This window comes from Pyrus communis, chromosome 13 (assembly GCF_963583255.1).
Source record: "Pyrus communis chromosome 13, drPyrComm1.1, whole genome shotgun sequence".
Classification (NCBI taxonomy): domain Eukaryota; kingdom Viridiplantae; phylum Streptophyta; class Magnoliopsida; order Rosales; family Rosaceae; genus Pyrus; species Pyrus communis.
In genome coordinates this window covers 19,397,613-19,410,235 of record NC_084815.1, presented here as the reverse complement: position 1 = coordinate 19,410,235, position 12,623 = coordinate 19,397,613, and the positions used below count along the sequence as shown (strand labels likewise).

The following is a 12,623-nucleotide window of genomic DNA, read 5'->3' as shown; positions in this document are numbered from 1 at the left end:
TAGCTCTCTCACTTTGCCGATGCGAAAGCGATGTGAGCTTTCATGATTGTGGCCATGGAGCGGTTTGTTTAATCTCGGACTTTGGAGCGGCGACTATTGTTTAGACCTGAGGTGCTGGTGTTTGTAGTTTGTGCGCTTGTCAAAGAACTATGAGAAGGAAACTTGACGTTTGGTTGGGGGGACTCATAGCAAGGTTTCTTTGCCAACGATTGCAAATCATTAGAAATAGCTGTGGTCTTTTCCTCATGGAGCCTCTACGATAGTTCAATGTTTTAGTGCTCATGACTATGGTTTAGGGTCTATAAAATTGGATTTATTTCAAATTTTCTCTTTTTTTTAAAAAATATGTTTGTAATTGTAGGGTTGTGATGTTCTTTTTGACACATGTAGTCTCTTCAAGTGTTCTAAGAGGCACATTTATCTAATTATTATTTTTTTATATAAAAAGAGGACATATTAAAAAGAGAAAACGTTTAACATATCTATCATAAGTACATTTTTTTTAGAACAAACAATATTACCTACACTAAGGGCGTGGGTAAGTGACTAAGGCTCACAATGGGTTATCAATAATGTGATTCAAATTTGCATTTGCCGAGAATTGAACCTAAAACCTCTCACTTACAAGTGAAGAGAAATACTACTAAACCGTAATACGAAGTAGCATCATATGTATGTTTTTAACTATTCTTAAAAAATTACCGTAAAATTTAACAATGCGACATGTTATTAGCACTCTGAAATCATCAATTACTCTTTAGCATTTGTCATGCTTTTATTATTTCATTAAATTACCAAACAACATAAATAAAAATACCAGTCAAGATCATTAAGAAAATCCCAATAAAGTTCATTAATAAAATATAAATCATTTTCTTTTTGTTTCCATAAAATAGATCATCCACCATGTAACACTTTGTAGTTTTAATTAAAAGTCATTAAAAATAAGGATTAAGTTCGAATAGCTACTTAATTTTTAGAGGTAATTTCAAATTGATCATAACTTTTTAAAATATTTTAAATAACTACCTAACGACTTGTAAAATGAAAATTTATTAGATACACTAGCTTTAAGTGACGATGCATACAATTATTAAAGCGGGGTTTTATTCTCACGTTGTCTACGAAGCTTTGGATTTCTAAATCAACACAATTAGGCAAAGCACGTTTACGGCTTAACTTGGTTGAAAAGAGTCGATTTGAGAATTAGAGCTCCAAAGACAAGCATTAGTAAAGACCAAATTTAATTATTTGTCTACCTCATCATTTAATGCTAAAAATATCATCACTTAATATTGATAAAGTCATTACTTAACGCCGTTGAACTAACAAATATCTAATTTTTTTTAACGTTAAGTAGTTATTCGAAATGCTTTACAAATTTGGGACTAATTTGAAGTAACCCCTAAAATATTGGGTAGTTATCCTACTTAACTTAGAAAATAAAAATAAATTTAGATTTTTGAATATTAAATTATATTTGATTATTTAAAATTAATTTTTTAGTGAAAAATGAAGAAAGTTCAAAATTTGTTTGGGTTTTCCTACTGCTCCAAAATATTTGATTGCAGCAGACAAAGAAATATTGAACAAGTGCTCTGAAGAAGCCCAAGACAGAGGAGGTGGAAAACACAGACGACGACGGCGGTGGCGGCAAACAAGCCGCAAGCAAGACGAATATGGCGGAAGAGGAGAACGGCTATCCAGATAGCAGGCAAGAGCAAGAAGAAGCCCTCGTCGCTCTGATCGAGCATCGCACCCGGGAAGTCCACCATCTCCGCCAGCGCGTCAACTATTACAAAACTCAGGTTGCACCCCACCATCCCCCTCTCTCCCTCCCTCCCTCCCTCTCTCTCTGGTCATTTCGATGGTGACATATTGGGGTTTTTAGAAATGTTGGTTTTCTTGTTTGTTTGTATTCATTTGGTATGCTTCTGCTGCTGCTATAATGTTATAAACTTTGAATTATGGGTTTTCAGTCTTTTGATTAACCTGCTGCTGCAATGCTTTTTAAGCTTGAAAGTTTTAATCTTTTTGCTAATCCCAAATTAAAACGGTTTACAAAGTTTAATTGGGACTGCTTTTTGATTAATTAAATGTATTGGTTTTATGCCCTAAGCTAATATCATGGCAAATGCACACCTGGGTTTGATCACAGCACAAGAAATCTTTTTAGGGTTCTTGGGATGAAGTTAGAAATAAAAAACTCTTTGATTTTGAGTCTGATCATAGATTTTGAGTCTGATCATAAACACTGCTATTTATGACTTTGCTTTAATGTATGGAGTTGCCTTGATGGCCATTGATTACCCGAATGGCCTTGTTTAAACTCATTGTATATGAAGTTAATTGCTGCAAATTCAAATCACCAAGGGAAGACAATATACCATTTTCTTAGGGGTAATGCTAGGGAGACCAAATTTCTAACCCAAATTTTGTAAGCCAAATGATGTGGACATTGACGATTGGATTATTACAAGTGTTGATTAACGTGCTTATTTCTTTTTGGTGACACATCATTTGGTTTAAAAATTTGGTCTCCCAAGCATTAACCTTTTCTTAGATATGCCCGAAATTATGTGTGTTTCTATGTGTTTTAACTTATGAGATGCCTTCCGAAGGGAATTATCCACTAATTATTTATTTGGAAAAGGCGTGCAGCTTGGAGAAACGGAGAAGAGGTTAACTGATACCGAAATTAAGTTGGCTCGACTTCGACGCCAAGACAAAGTAGGGTCAACCAGGAGTTCTCCGGGTGGTGGAACGAAAAGTGCAAAGGTGGAGCGCAGATCAACAAGTCCTATACATTTAAATGAAGGTTCTTCTAGACACCAGCATCAATCAAAAACGGAACTTTTCATTCCTGCAGTCGGCCCAAAAGTTTCCCATCCTACAATGGTGGCAGGGTCTAGTGGGAAAAATCCAGTTAATTATAGTGCTCAAGCAAGTCCATCAGTTTCTTGTCAGTCTATGAGTGCTAACAGAACAAAAGGTGACAAATCGTATAGAAATTCTTCAAAGCAGGACGTTGAAGTTCAAGATATTGGGAAAAAACGGAAATTTGGTAAGACTCTAGCTTGTTGACTGGCCTCGTTGTTCATATTGTGTTTCTTGACTGTCTGTTTCTAGGCCACATATTTCAGCTTTTCTTTGTGTGTGATGCTAAAATTGTATGTACTTCAGAACAGAAAGAACACAAAGAATTAGTCCCGTTGGTTCGCACTAGCTCTCAACCATGTAAAATCAACTGCTATGCAAGCAGTCACATCTCAAGTCAGCACAAGAGAAAGTTGAGAAGTCTTTCTTTGTGTCCAGTGAATGATCAGCTTTTTGTGACCAGGTAATTAACATGTTTGCTGTCCAAGGAAGAAGGATATGTTCTTTATCATAATAGTAACATTGTTTTACTTGTCATCAATATCCATGATTTCTGTTGTGTTTATTTCACTCTTTCAGGATTTCACCTTTGAATTTGTGGGGGTACATATATTATATGGTTATATCCTCAGGTTATAAGATTAACCCGTGTTTTCTTGTGTCCACATCTTTTGGTTAATAGTTGTCTTTGGGGTAGAAATGGCTTCTAGCTTTAAATCTGTAACTTATATATCAAATTCTCAAATTATCAGGTATCTTTAACCCTTTCAGGTAGTTGTACATATTAATGTGTATTAAATTATAGATTACAGATTATGGTCCTGCTTCGGATTATGTATATGTCTTTCTTTTTCATAAGCTGGTAGTATTCTCTTGTACTCTGTTAATTGAAATTGAATCCTCATCGTGATATTTTATGTTATTAAGAAAAATAATGGTAAAAGAATTTGTGTAAGCAGCCCAACAAGAGGCAACAACGTAAATTTACACTTAGAATTTAAGTTTAAAAGAAAGCTTGAAGTATATCGCTTACTGTGTCCTACAATTGGTAACTACAAGATGCATCAAATGCTAGCAAACCTGATCAATTTTAACAAGTGCTTTGGAACGTTTGCAGTGCTTTGGATGGAGTAGTCAACTTCTGGCAAGTTCAGTCCAAGGGGTAAAGTTCAAATTCATCATGTTACATTATTATTTCTTAACTTCACAATTGTGTTGTCGGTAGCAATATAAAGTGGATTGAAATGAGCATAAGGTCATATAGTCGAGCTTTCTCCTTTTATTATTATTATTATTATTATTATTATATATTTAGGAAAAGCATGTATTTGAGCTTATAGTTATATGATTACATGCCTTTGATAGAGATGTATTCTGACTGATGGACTGTATTTCCTAAATTGACTGAGGAGGTGCAGTATCTCTGTGTTTCAAAACCGGTGTTGGTATCTATGTGGCTGTTATTCCTTGGTCTGTTTAGAAAGGCAGACCTGTGATTATGTTTTCTTGTCATGACCGGCGGATTTGTAAATTCTTGCATTTCAATTTTTCATCTCATGTCTTAAATATTAGTTGCTTAGCCACTTTTGCAGTGCTCTTAAATTTGCAGGCATGCACTTCTACTTTGCACAACTGATCAGGCGTCCCTTTTGTTTCTTTTAATTGCAGGTCTAGTGCTTCTCGACTTAGTTCTACTGATTGTGCATCTCCAAACAGGAGATGGCCAGAAGATATAGCCTGGCACCCTGATGGAAACAGACTATTTTCTGTTTATAGTGCTGATGGTGGCGACTCGCAAGTATCAGTCCTAGATTTAAATATAACACAAGGGGTAAGGGCCACCTTTAAAATTAATTGCTCCAATTGTGTGTGGGGTACACTGAGCCCTGAGCAGCATGCCCTCAGCCCATGAGTTTCCCAAATTTAGAGAATTGACATGCCGATTCTTGCTTTTTGTGCATTGACAGAAAGGTCGTGTTACTTTCATCAAAGATAAACCTCATGTGAGAGGGATCATTAACAACATAGTTTTCCCACCCTGGGAGGATACCTGTTTTGTCACTGGTGGTAGTGATCATGCTGTTATAATCTGGAAAGAGGCTGATGCAGAGAATGTATGGAAACCAAAGACACTGCATAGGAATATGCACTCATCTGCTGTTATGGGAGTTGCCGGGATGTTCCAAAAGCAGATAATACTATCAGCCGGAGCAGACAAGAGAATTGTTGGGTTTGACGCTAACACAGGAAGAGCAGAGTTTAAACATCAGATAGAAAGTAAATGCATGAGTGTCTTGCCAAATCCTTGCGACTTCAATATCTTCATGGTTCAATCAGGGTGAGAAGCGCTGATTTTTCATCTAGAATTTTCATATCATCAACTCGTGTGCTGTCTTGATATTCGCCTTGTCAGTGCTCCTAGAACTGAATGCCGTTTTGTTCACCTCATGCATTTGCATGCTGCATCATATTATTTGTTAAGATGCCTCACGGTTTTTGACATGTATTTGTATTATTAACCATCAGAAATCTTTTGGAAGAACCCTTGGCTTTCTAGACTTGATTAATAATCATATATTAGAATAACTTGATATGAGTGTGCATTTTGGACGAAGGGCTTTTCTTCAGTTACGATTTCTATGTATTCTTTTACGCGCTTGAAGTTATTAACGTTAATCTGTTTTATAACACGCAGGACCCATGAGAAGCAGCTCCGACTATTTGATATCAGACTGAGGCAAACAGAGATACATGCTTTTGGATGGAAGCAAGAGAGCAGTGAATCTCAGTCAGCTCTGATCAATCAGGCGTGGTCTCCTGATGGCTTATACATCTCATCTGGTACAGCAGATCCATTGATCCACATATTCGATATCAGATACAACGCCAACAAGCCTTCTCAATCCATAAGCGCTCATCAGAAACGGGTTTTCAAAGCTGTATGGCTCCACTCATGCCCCCTTCTCATTTCCATATCTTCTGATTTGAACATTGGTTTACACAAAACCACGTAGATGGTTATAAAACGTTCCAGCTGACAGATACTACTATCCCGGAAGTGAAATTCCCTATCTAGTTCTCGGTTCTCCTCATTTTACATCGGTGCTCAAAGATCTATTACTTGTTTCAAGAGTAACAACTTTCATAGTACATTTTTGTAAGAGTCGAGCGTAGGCATGCTGTCGAGATGTCGGAGAATTGTACGTAGTTTTTTCGACGGGACGGTGCTGATAAGTGGATTAGAGTATATTTTAGATGCAAATTTCTTTGAGGAAATGGAGAACATGATGCTAAGTGTATTTTTAAGTACGCAATGTCCGCCTTCATTTTTGATGTGCTTCTGTGGAAATCAAACGCTAACCTTCATCTCGTACACGACATGTCGTTTTACAGAATTGGGCCCATGGACCGGATGATAGATAATTCGACAGTCCAAAGTTTGCATAATTTGAAATGGGCCCTCAGTTAAAATTTTAGAAACACTTTCTTTATTCGAGCTGATTTGTCGATTGTATTAAAAAAAACATTAGCGGGGCACGATTTAAACTTGAGTGGAATAGATCAGACACTATTTTAGTTAATTTGACAAAATTCATGCTTGTATGAATACCATTATTGCTACACATGTACGTTTTAAATTCTCTTAAAATTTTCTCATAACTCCATCATCAAAGTTCTAAGTATTTACTAATTAAATTTGTGTTTAACATTTTTTATGACGTTGATCCTCTGAACATTGGTCATGCGCATTACACGTGATGAGACGGAAAATTGTGACAAATTGATACTCGTGGTACGAATTAAAAAAAAGAAATCTAATAAAAAGAGCTTGAAAACTTTGAGTTTTAACGAAAATGATAAAATAAATGGTAAAGTGAATAGTATCAAGATTGATAGTTTAGTGTAAAAAACGTAGTTTTTCATTAAAATGAACAATATCGAGAGTTTTTCATTAAAGTTCCCATTAAAAAATTCAGTAGGCTCGAGTGAAATTGAAAATTCGACAGAAGAGAACCACAGTTCAAAGATCAAAAGGAACACAAATTTTTTCTACCCCAAATTATGAAGTATTGCTTCATTATTAAAACTCAGAAACCTACGGGAAATATCATCATTAAAATTAATTTATTATGTTGTTGTACGTTCTTTTAATCACAAATAATCACCAAGCAGTAGGGTTCAGTGATGTATTTCTTTATGGGTTATTATACAAAATGGTCCTTGAAATTTGCATGATCAATAGAAATGGTCTCTGAGATTGAAAATCAATAAAAATGATCCCTAATGATTGTCCACCATCCATGATTTTGGTTATTCCGTTAAAAACGATTTCGGGCAATTTTCAAAGCTTTGTAACTCAATCGTTTTTTAATCAATTCGACCTATAATATATCAAAATGAAGAGGAAAGTGTAGAATAAGATTATACCATTTGGAAGCCCAATGGTTGCCGGAGATGGCTGGAAAATAGCCTGAAAGGTGACTGGTGTGCGGGAAAACTGGAAAACTTGCCGGAAACTGGGTGAACTTTAAACATTTATAACTTTTTCAATACTCAACCAAATCGAGTCATTCAAAAAAAAAAAAAAAAAAAAACTTCTTGACGAGACGAAGAGAATGGTATCTTTTTCGAAGGCTAACTCGCCGTGGTTTGGTCGGACAACGACTCGAAAGTGGCTAACCATTTTCGAGTTAGCCACTTTCAAGCAGTTTTCCAGTGAAACCATGGAGAGTTAGAAGTAAAGAAAGACACTATTCTCTTCATCTTGTTGAGAAGTATGATTTTCGTTTTTGAATTACTCGATTTCGTTGAGTATTAAAGAAGTTATGAACGTTTAAAGTTTACCTAGTTTCCAGAGAGTTTTCCAATTTTCCTGCGGACCACTCACTTTTTAGACTATTTTCCGGCCATTTCTGGCAATCATTGGGCCTTCAAATAGGTATAATCTTGTTCTAGACTTTCTTATCTTCATTTTGATATATTATGTGTCGAATTTGGTTAAGAATCGATTGAGTTATGAAGCTTTGAAAATTGCCCAAAGAGTTTTTAACGGAATGACCAAAATCATGGATGGTGGACAATCTCAGAGACAATTTCTATTGATTTTCAATCTCTGAGACCATTTCTATTGATCATGCAAATCTCAGGGACCATTTTGTATAATAACCCTTTCTTTATTTGTAAGTAAAATATTTTAATTCGTTTTTCGTGGATACGAGTTCAATACCAAATCATAGGGAATATATTTGCTCACCGGTCACTACCCTCAAGTGATGGTGATGTTTATCACCATATTTATCACCGTTAGATAAGTTTAAATTTTGACATATATGCAATGGATAGACACAAATCTCAAAATTTAAAACTCATCCAACAAAGATAAAAAGGATGTAAGCACCACTTGAGAGTGTAGAGCAAAAATGCACTGTGGCTCGCACAACTCCTTACTAATAGATTGCAAGAGGAAAAAAAAAAAAAACAAAATAGATTGCAAGCAAGTATTTTTAGTGGAGATCAACTTACTTGAAATATGTTTACCGTCATGTAATATTTCGATCCTACAATACATATCGCATGTTAAATTTTTTACTCATATCATTGTTTTATTAAACCAAGACGTCATTGTCAATTCATTTTTTGTAGATTCGAGTAATGCTAGAAGACAAAATTTATAAACTAAATTTTGAAAACTAAAGAACATGAAAGTTGATAATTGATTTATTACTTAAGTGTTGATAAATGTGTTCATTTCTATTAGTGATACATCATTTAATTTGCAAATTTAATCTACAAATTTAATTTCCTTAATATTATCCATTATTTTCAATTCTAGTGACAAAATTTAGTTTTGGTGGGAAGCCCATAATGACACGTAACGTAGGGGTTTCACCTTCTCCCGCCACGTGCAAATTTTCCGACTTCTAAAAATTTCCAATTCTCCAGAGACGCTTCAAGTTTCCTCTCCTTTGCATTTGGTAAGTCCCAATTTTTCATTTTTCTGAGGTTTTTTTTTTTGTACGATTTTTGCATTGCTCTGATTTATTTTCAGTGTTTAAATGCTCGTCCAACTGGTTTTTTTTTGTTCTTTTTTTTTATTCACCTTAAAATTTAGCATTTTTTAGTGACTTTTGTACTGAGTTGGTGAATTCCTGTGTCGAATTGAGTTAAATTGGAAATAAAGTTTTGGGTTGATGTTGTTCTGAGCTGTGATTAACATCGATGCATTTGTTGAAATGGGTTTTTGAGGGTTACCTGGTAACTTTTTATTTATTTATTTTTATATAATTTATATTATTTTGTAGAAAAGGGAAAATGTAGGTCAAGAAATTGGGTTGGAGATATTTCACATCATGATTTTGTTGAATTTGGGTGATTGGTTGAAGGGAAGATGCAAGCAAAGCTTTCATAAAACCATAACAACATTTTTCTTGTAGTGCAATCTAGGGTGAAATGTGACACTTTTTAGTACTCTAGATGTAGATATCTGAAACTACAATAGGCAGGGTTTACTTTTCAGATGGGATTCCCTGCCTAACCCTGAGCGGATTCATACGAGGCGATGTGAGGAAAATTGGGTTGGAAGTTGTTTAGAGAGCTGTGAAATAGTTGTAGAGTTGTTGATTTGCAATTATTATGCCAATTTAGTTTTTCCCTCCAACACCGATTCAAGGACTTGTAGGAGTTTGTTATGAATTTCGCTAATTTAGTTTCAGATTTTTTACATCTGTTTCTTGTTCTAGTTATGAAATCGTTAATGGAATATTGCTTTGTTTGGCATTGCCGAAATGGTGGTTTGCTACTTTCCTATTAGTCTTCAACATGACTGAGAGAAGAAATGACGGATTTGAAAACAAGGGGCCGATTGTAGACTACGCGAGTGCCAAGTATTACCCTGCTCCTGCCCCTTCAAATTATGCGTATGACCATGTTTCTGCTTCTGCTTGTGCTAACGAGGATCATGGGGTGCATAAGGACCCTCTGGGTCTGGAAGACTTTTCCGGGTATATATTTATGTGCAATGGAAGAACAAAACCGGAATGCTACCTATACCGTGTTTTTGGACTTCCTGCTGGAAGAAGGGAAGTTATAGAGAGGATTCGGCCAGGCACAAAGCTGTTTCTTTTTGATTATGATGTCAAGTTTCTTTATGGGGTGTATGAAGCAACCACTGCTGGAAAGATGAACTTGGAAAGAACGGCTTTTGGTGGAAGCTTTCCCGCACAGGTGAGTTTAGTATTGCTTTTCGTATCATCTCCTACTGCAAAAGGGCCTTTGTTTAAGTTAAATGGTAAGAGAAAATACGCTGTCGAACCAAACCACCATTGACATAATAATATGCTTAATGGGTCGTCTTTTAGAATTTCCCGCCTTAATTTATTGTTGGGTAAGAACTAATTCGTATTCACTTGAATTTTGTGTATAGGTAAGATTCAGAATTTACAAGGAATGTCTCCCCTTGCCTGAGAGTGATTTTAAACATGCTATTTTAGATAACTACCAGAAAGGCTCCAAGAAGTTTAACCCCATTCTCAATTGCCAACAAGTAAGTTTCTTTGGTAACGGAATCAGTTCCATTTCATCCTTCTCGATTGGATTGCCGTCACTTGATCAACCCTACTTATTTTCCAGTTGATTTTATTGTGCAGGTAAGCCATTTGTTATCACTGTTTCATCCGCTTACCACACAATCACCTGTCAAATATGACAATTCCTATATAAAGGATCAATACCCAAGCCTGCCTCCTTCAGGCACTACATATTATAACTCAACGCGTCTCAGTCAAGCCCCACAAGTGTTGTTTCCTCAATATGTTCCACAGGCAGTCCTAGTTCAGCAGTGGGATGGTCGTGGATCCACAGGAAACACGGGTCTTTTCCATCATGCAGACCAACCTGCTGTGCCAAATGCAGGTTCACAATCAGTAATGCCAACTCAATATATGGAGGAACAGTTTCAGTCCCCAGCAACCCTGCCTTCCATGAAGGATCCAAATGCATCTTCATTCTATGGCGGTCTTACTTCACCAATGTTGGAGCCTCAGCCTCAGCCTCAGTATATTCAACCGAGTGTCATACACCAACAGCCTGGTAGCTATGGATACATGGGCTACATTTATCCTGCTGTGCAACCGCAAGCTGTGCCAGCTCCAAATCAGACATATCATTCTGCACAAGTGGATCACAGTTACTCCGCTGAACTACCTGCCTCACAAGCACCCACATCATATGAAAGGTACCTATCTTTAGGTAGTTTGATTCCCCTGTTGCAACCCAAGGTATGCTCTTTATTTTTTGTTGGTTAATGTATGCCAAAAGTTTGATTATTTTAGATTATTATTATTATTATTATTATTATTATTATTTTGAAACTTGGAGTTTCCCTGCTCCACCAAGCAAATTGTATCGTTAAATGGGGATGCTAGTCAAAGAGTATTCTTTGAGAAGTTACAGTACATGTTCTTAAGGATACAATTATTTACTAATGCAGGAAAGGTTTGGGTGACTTTCCTTTGAAAGAAACAAAACATATTACGCAATTTGGGAACTGTTATATTTGATTTGTTAAGCGGAGAGTTTCATTGCATGTGATCATGCTTAAAACAACATCCCGGATATTTGCTCCACTCTCTTTTCAATTTCTTAACTTTGTTGTTAGTTCTTAGAACATCTCTTCGTTTTGACTAGTCTTTGTTATTAAACTGAAATTATCATGGTCCTTGTGTTGCAGCTATCACAGGCACGAGGCCACACATGATGAAGTGCCTACTGATCAACAAACGAGCTTGGGATATGGGTACAATCACCTTTGAAGACGGAGACTGGAACAAATTTACAGCAGGGGAATGCTGCCGAATACTACAACCTCTACCAAGTGCCTACAGTCCAGTATGTTTCATCACCTGCACAAACCACACACCTCAACAACATTGGAAGCACCTGAGCTTCCAGCAGGGACTCTTCATCAATGAACTCCGCCCCAACCTACTAACCTAGTGTCAAACTGGTGAATTGAACATCTCAAACATGCTGGTAAAATGAGCATAGCTTTGCCTGGTTGTTATCACTTCACCTATTTAGTTCAGGTTCTCGGTTTAGAACGATATATCAGTTAGTTATAAATGGTTACTAGGAATGATGCATTAGCATTGTAGCTCAGGTGGTAAAGGCTGCTAATGTACCCTTGCAGAATAGTTGGTCTTGAATCTTTAAGATGCAAAAAACTACATTTAAACGAATGCTTCGTGTTTAAGATGGAAAATGCAACTAGTAGATGATTCGTTCTTCTCGTAATTGCATTACTGCAGGATGATTTGTGGATCAGCTTAGAAGTGATGCTGCAGAATTCAACCCGAAATCGAATTCCCATTCTAGTACTCATTTTACTTGTCTAGCAGATGGATCTCTACTTTTGTTTTGAATTCGTTCGATTGTTGATGAAAACATAAAAAGCGGATTTCGTATGAGGTCAAAAAATATTCTCAATATCAGCATTATTTCGTATCATTTCGATTAGCATGTGGAGGGAGACATCTTTAATCCCTGTTTTCACCAACTGCTATGGTATCGTGCAAGCATGGATCATTTGGAAATGGGGAAATTGACATTGACCTTGACCTTGACCTTGACCTTGACCTATCCATTGTGTTTCCACTCTCCAGCCATCTTGTCACGGAGAAAAACTTGTGTAACGGTGCTTCGACCATGTTATACGCACGACTATTTTTACGGATTGTATTTATTTTCGT

General features: G+C 36.4%; 2 protein-coding genes across 2 annotated transcripts; both read left to right on the top strand.

Annotated features, from left to right (window-relative positions):
- The first annotated feature begins 1,551 nt into the window (after positions 1–1,551).
- Positions 1,552–6,133, top strand: LOC137712652 (uncharacterized). Its single transcript, XM_068451769.1, has 7 exons — positions 1,552–1,808; positions 2,662–3,064; positions 3,184–3,340; positions 3,995–4,039; positions 4,546–4,708; positions 4,845–5,215; positions 5,573–6,133. Exons 1-7 carry the CDS (start codon positions 1,680–1,682, stop codon positions 5,889–5,891), a joined length of 1,587 nt encoding a protein of 528 aa, XP_068307870.1. The 5' UTR covers positions 1,552–1,679; the 3' UTR covers positions 5,892–6,133.
- A 3,557-nt stretch (positions 6,134–9,690) lies between these two features.
- Positions 9,691–12,041, top strand: LOC137712653 (uncharacterized). The gene is made up of 4 exons (XM_068451771.1): positions 9,691–10,101; positions 10,301–10,420; positions 10,524–11,110; positions 11,606–12,041. Exons 1-4 carry the CDS (start codon positions 9,697–9,699, stop codon positions 11,685–11,687), a joined length of 1,194 nt encoding a protein of 397 aa, XP_068307872.1. The 5' UTR covers positions 9,691–9,696; the 3' UTR covers positions 11,688–12,041.
- The last annotated feature ends 582 nt before the right edge of the window (positions 12,042–12,623 follow it).

Coding starts and splice junctions, on each gene's coding strand:
- LOC137712652 (XM_068451769.1), top strand. CDS start 1,680: ATGGCGGAAGAGGAGAACGGCTATCCAGATAGCAGGCAAGAGCAAGAA. Junction 3,065..3,183: donor TGGGAAAAAACGGAAATTTG/GTAAGACTCTAG, acceptor TATGTACTTCAG/AACAGAAAGAACACAAAGAA. Junction 4,709..4,844: donor ATTTAAATATAACACAAGGG/GTAAGGGCCACC, acceptor GTGCATTGACAG/AAAGGTCGTGTTACTTTCAT.
- LOC137712653 (XM_068451771.1), top strand. CDS start 9,697: ATGACTGAGAGAAGAAATGACGGATTTGAAAACAAGGGGCCGATTGTA. Junction 10,102..10,300: donor GTGGAAGCTTTCCCGCACAG/GTGAGTTTAGTA, acceptor TTTTGTGTATAG/GTAAGATTCAGAATTTACAA. Junction 10,421..10,523: donor CCATTCTCAATTGCCAACAA/GTAAGTTTCTTT, acceptor TTTATTGTGCAG/GTAAGCCATTTGTTATCACT.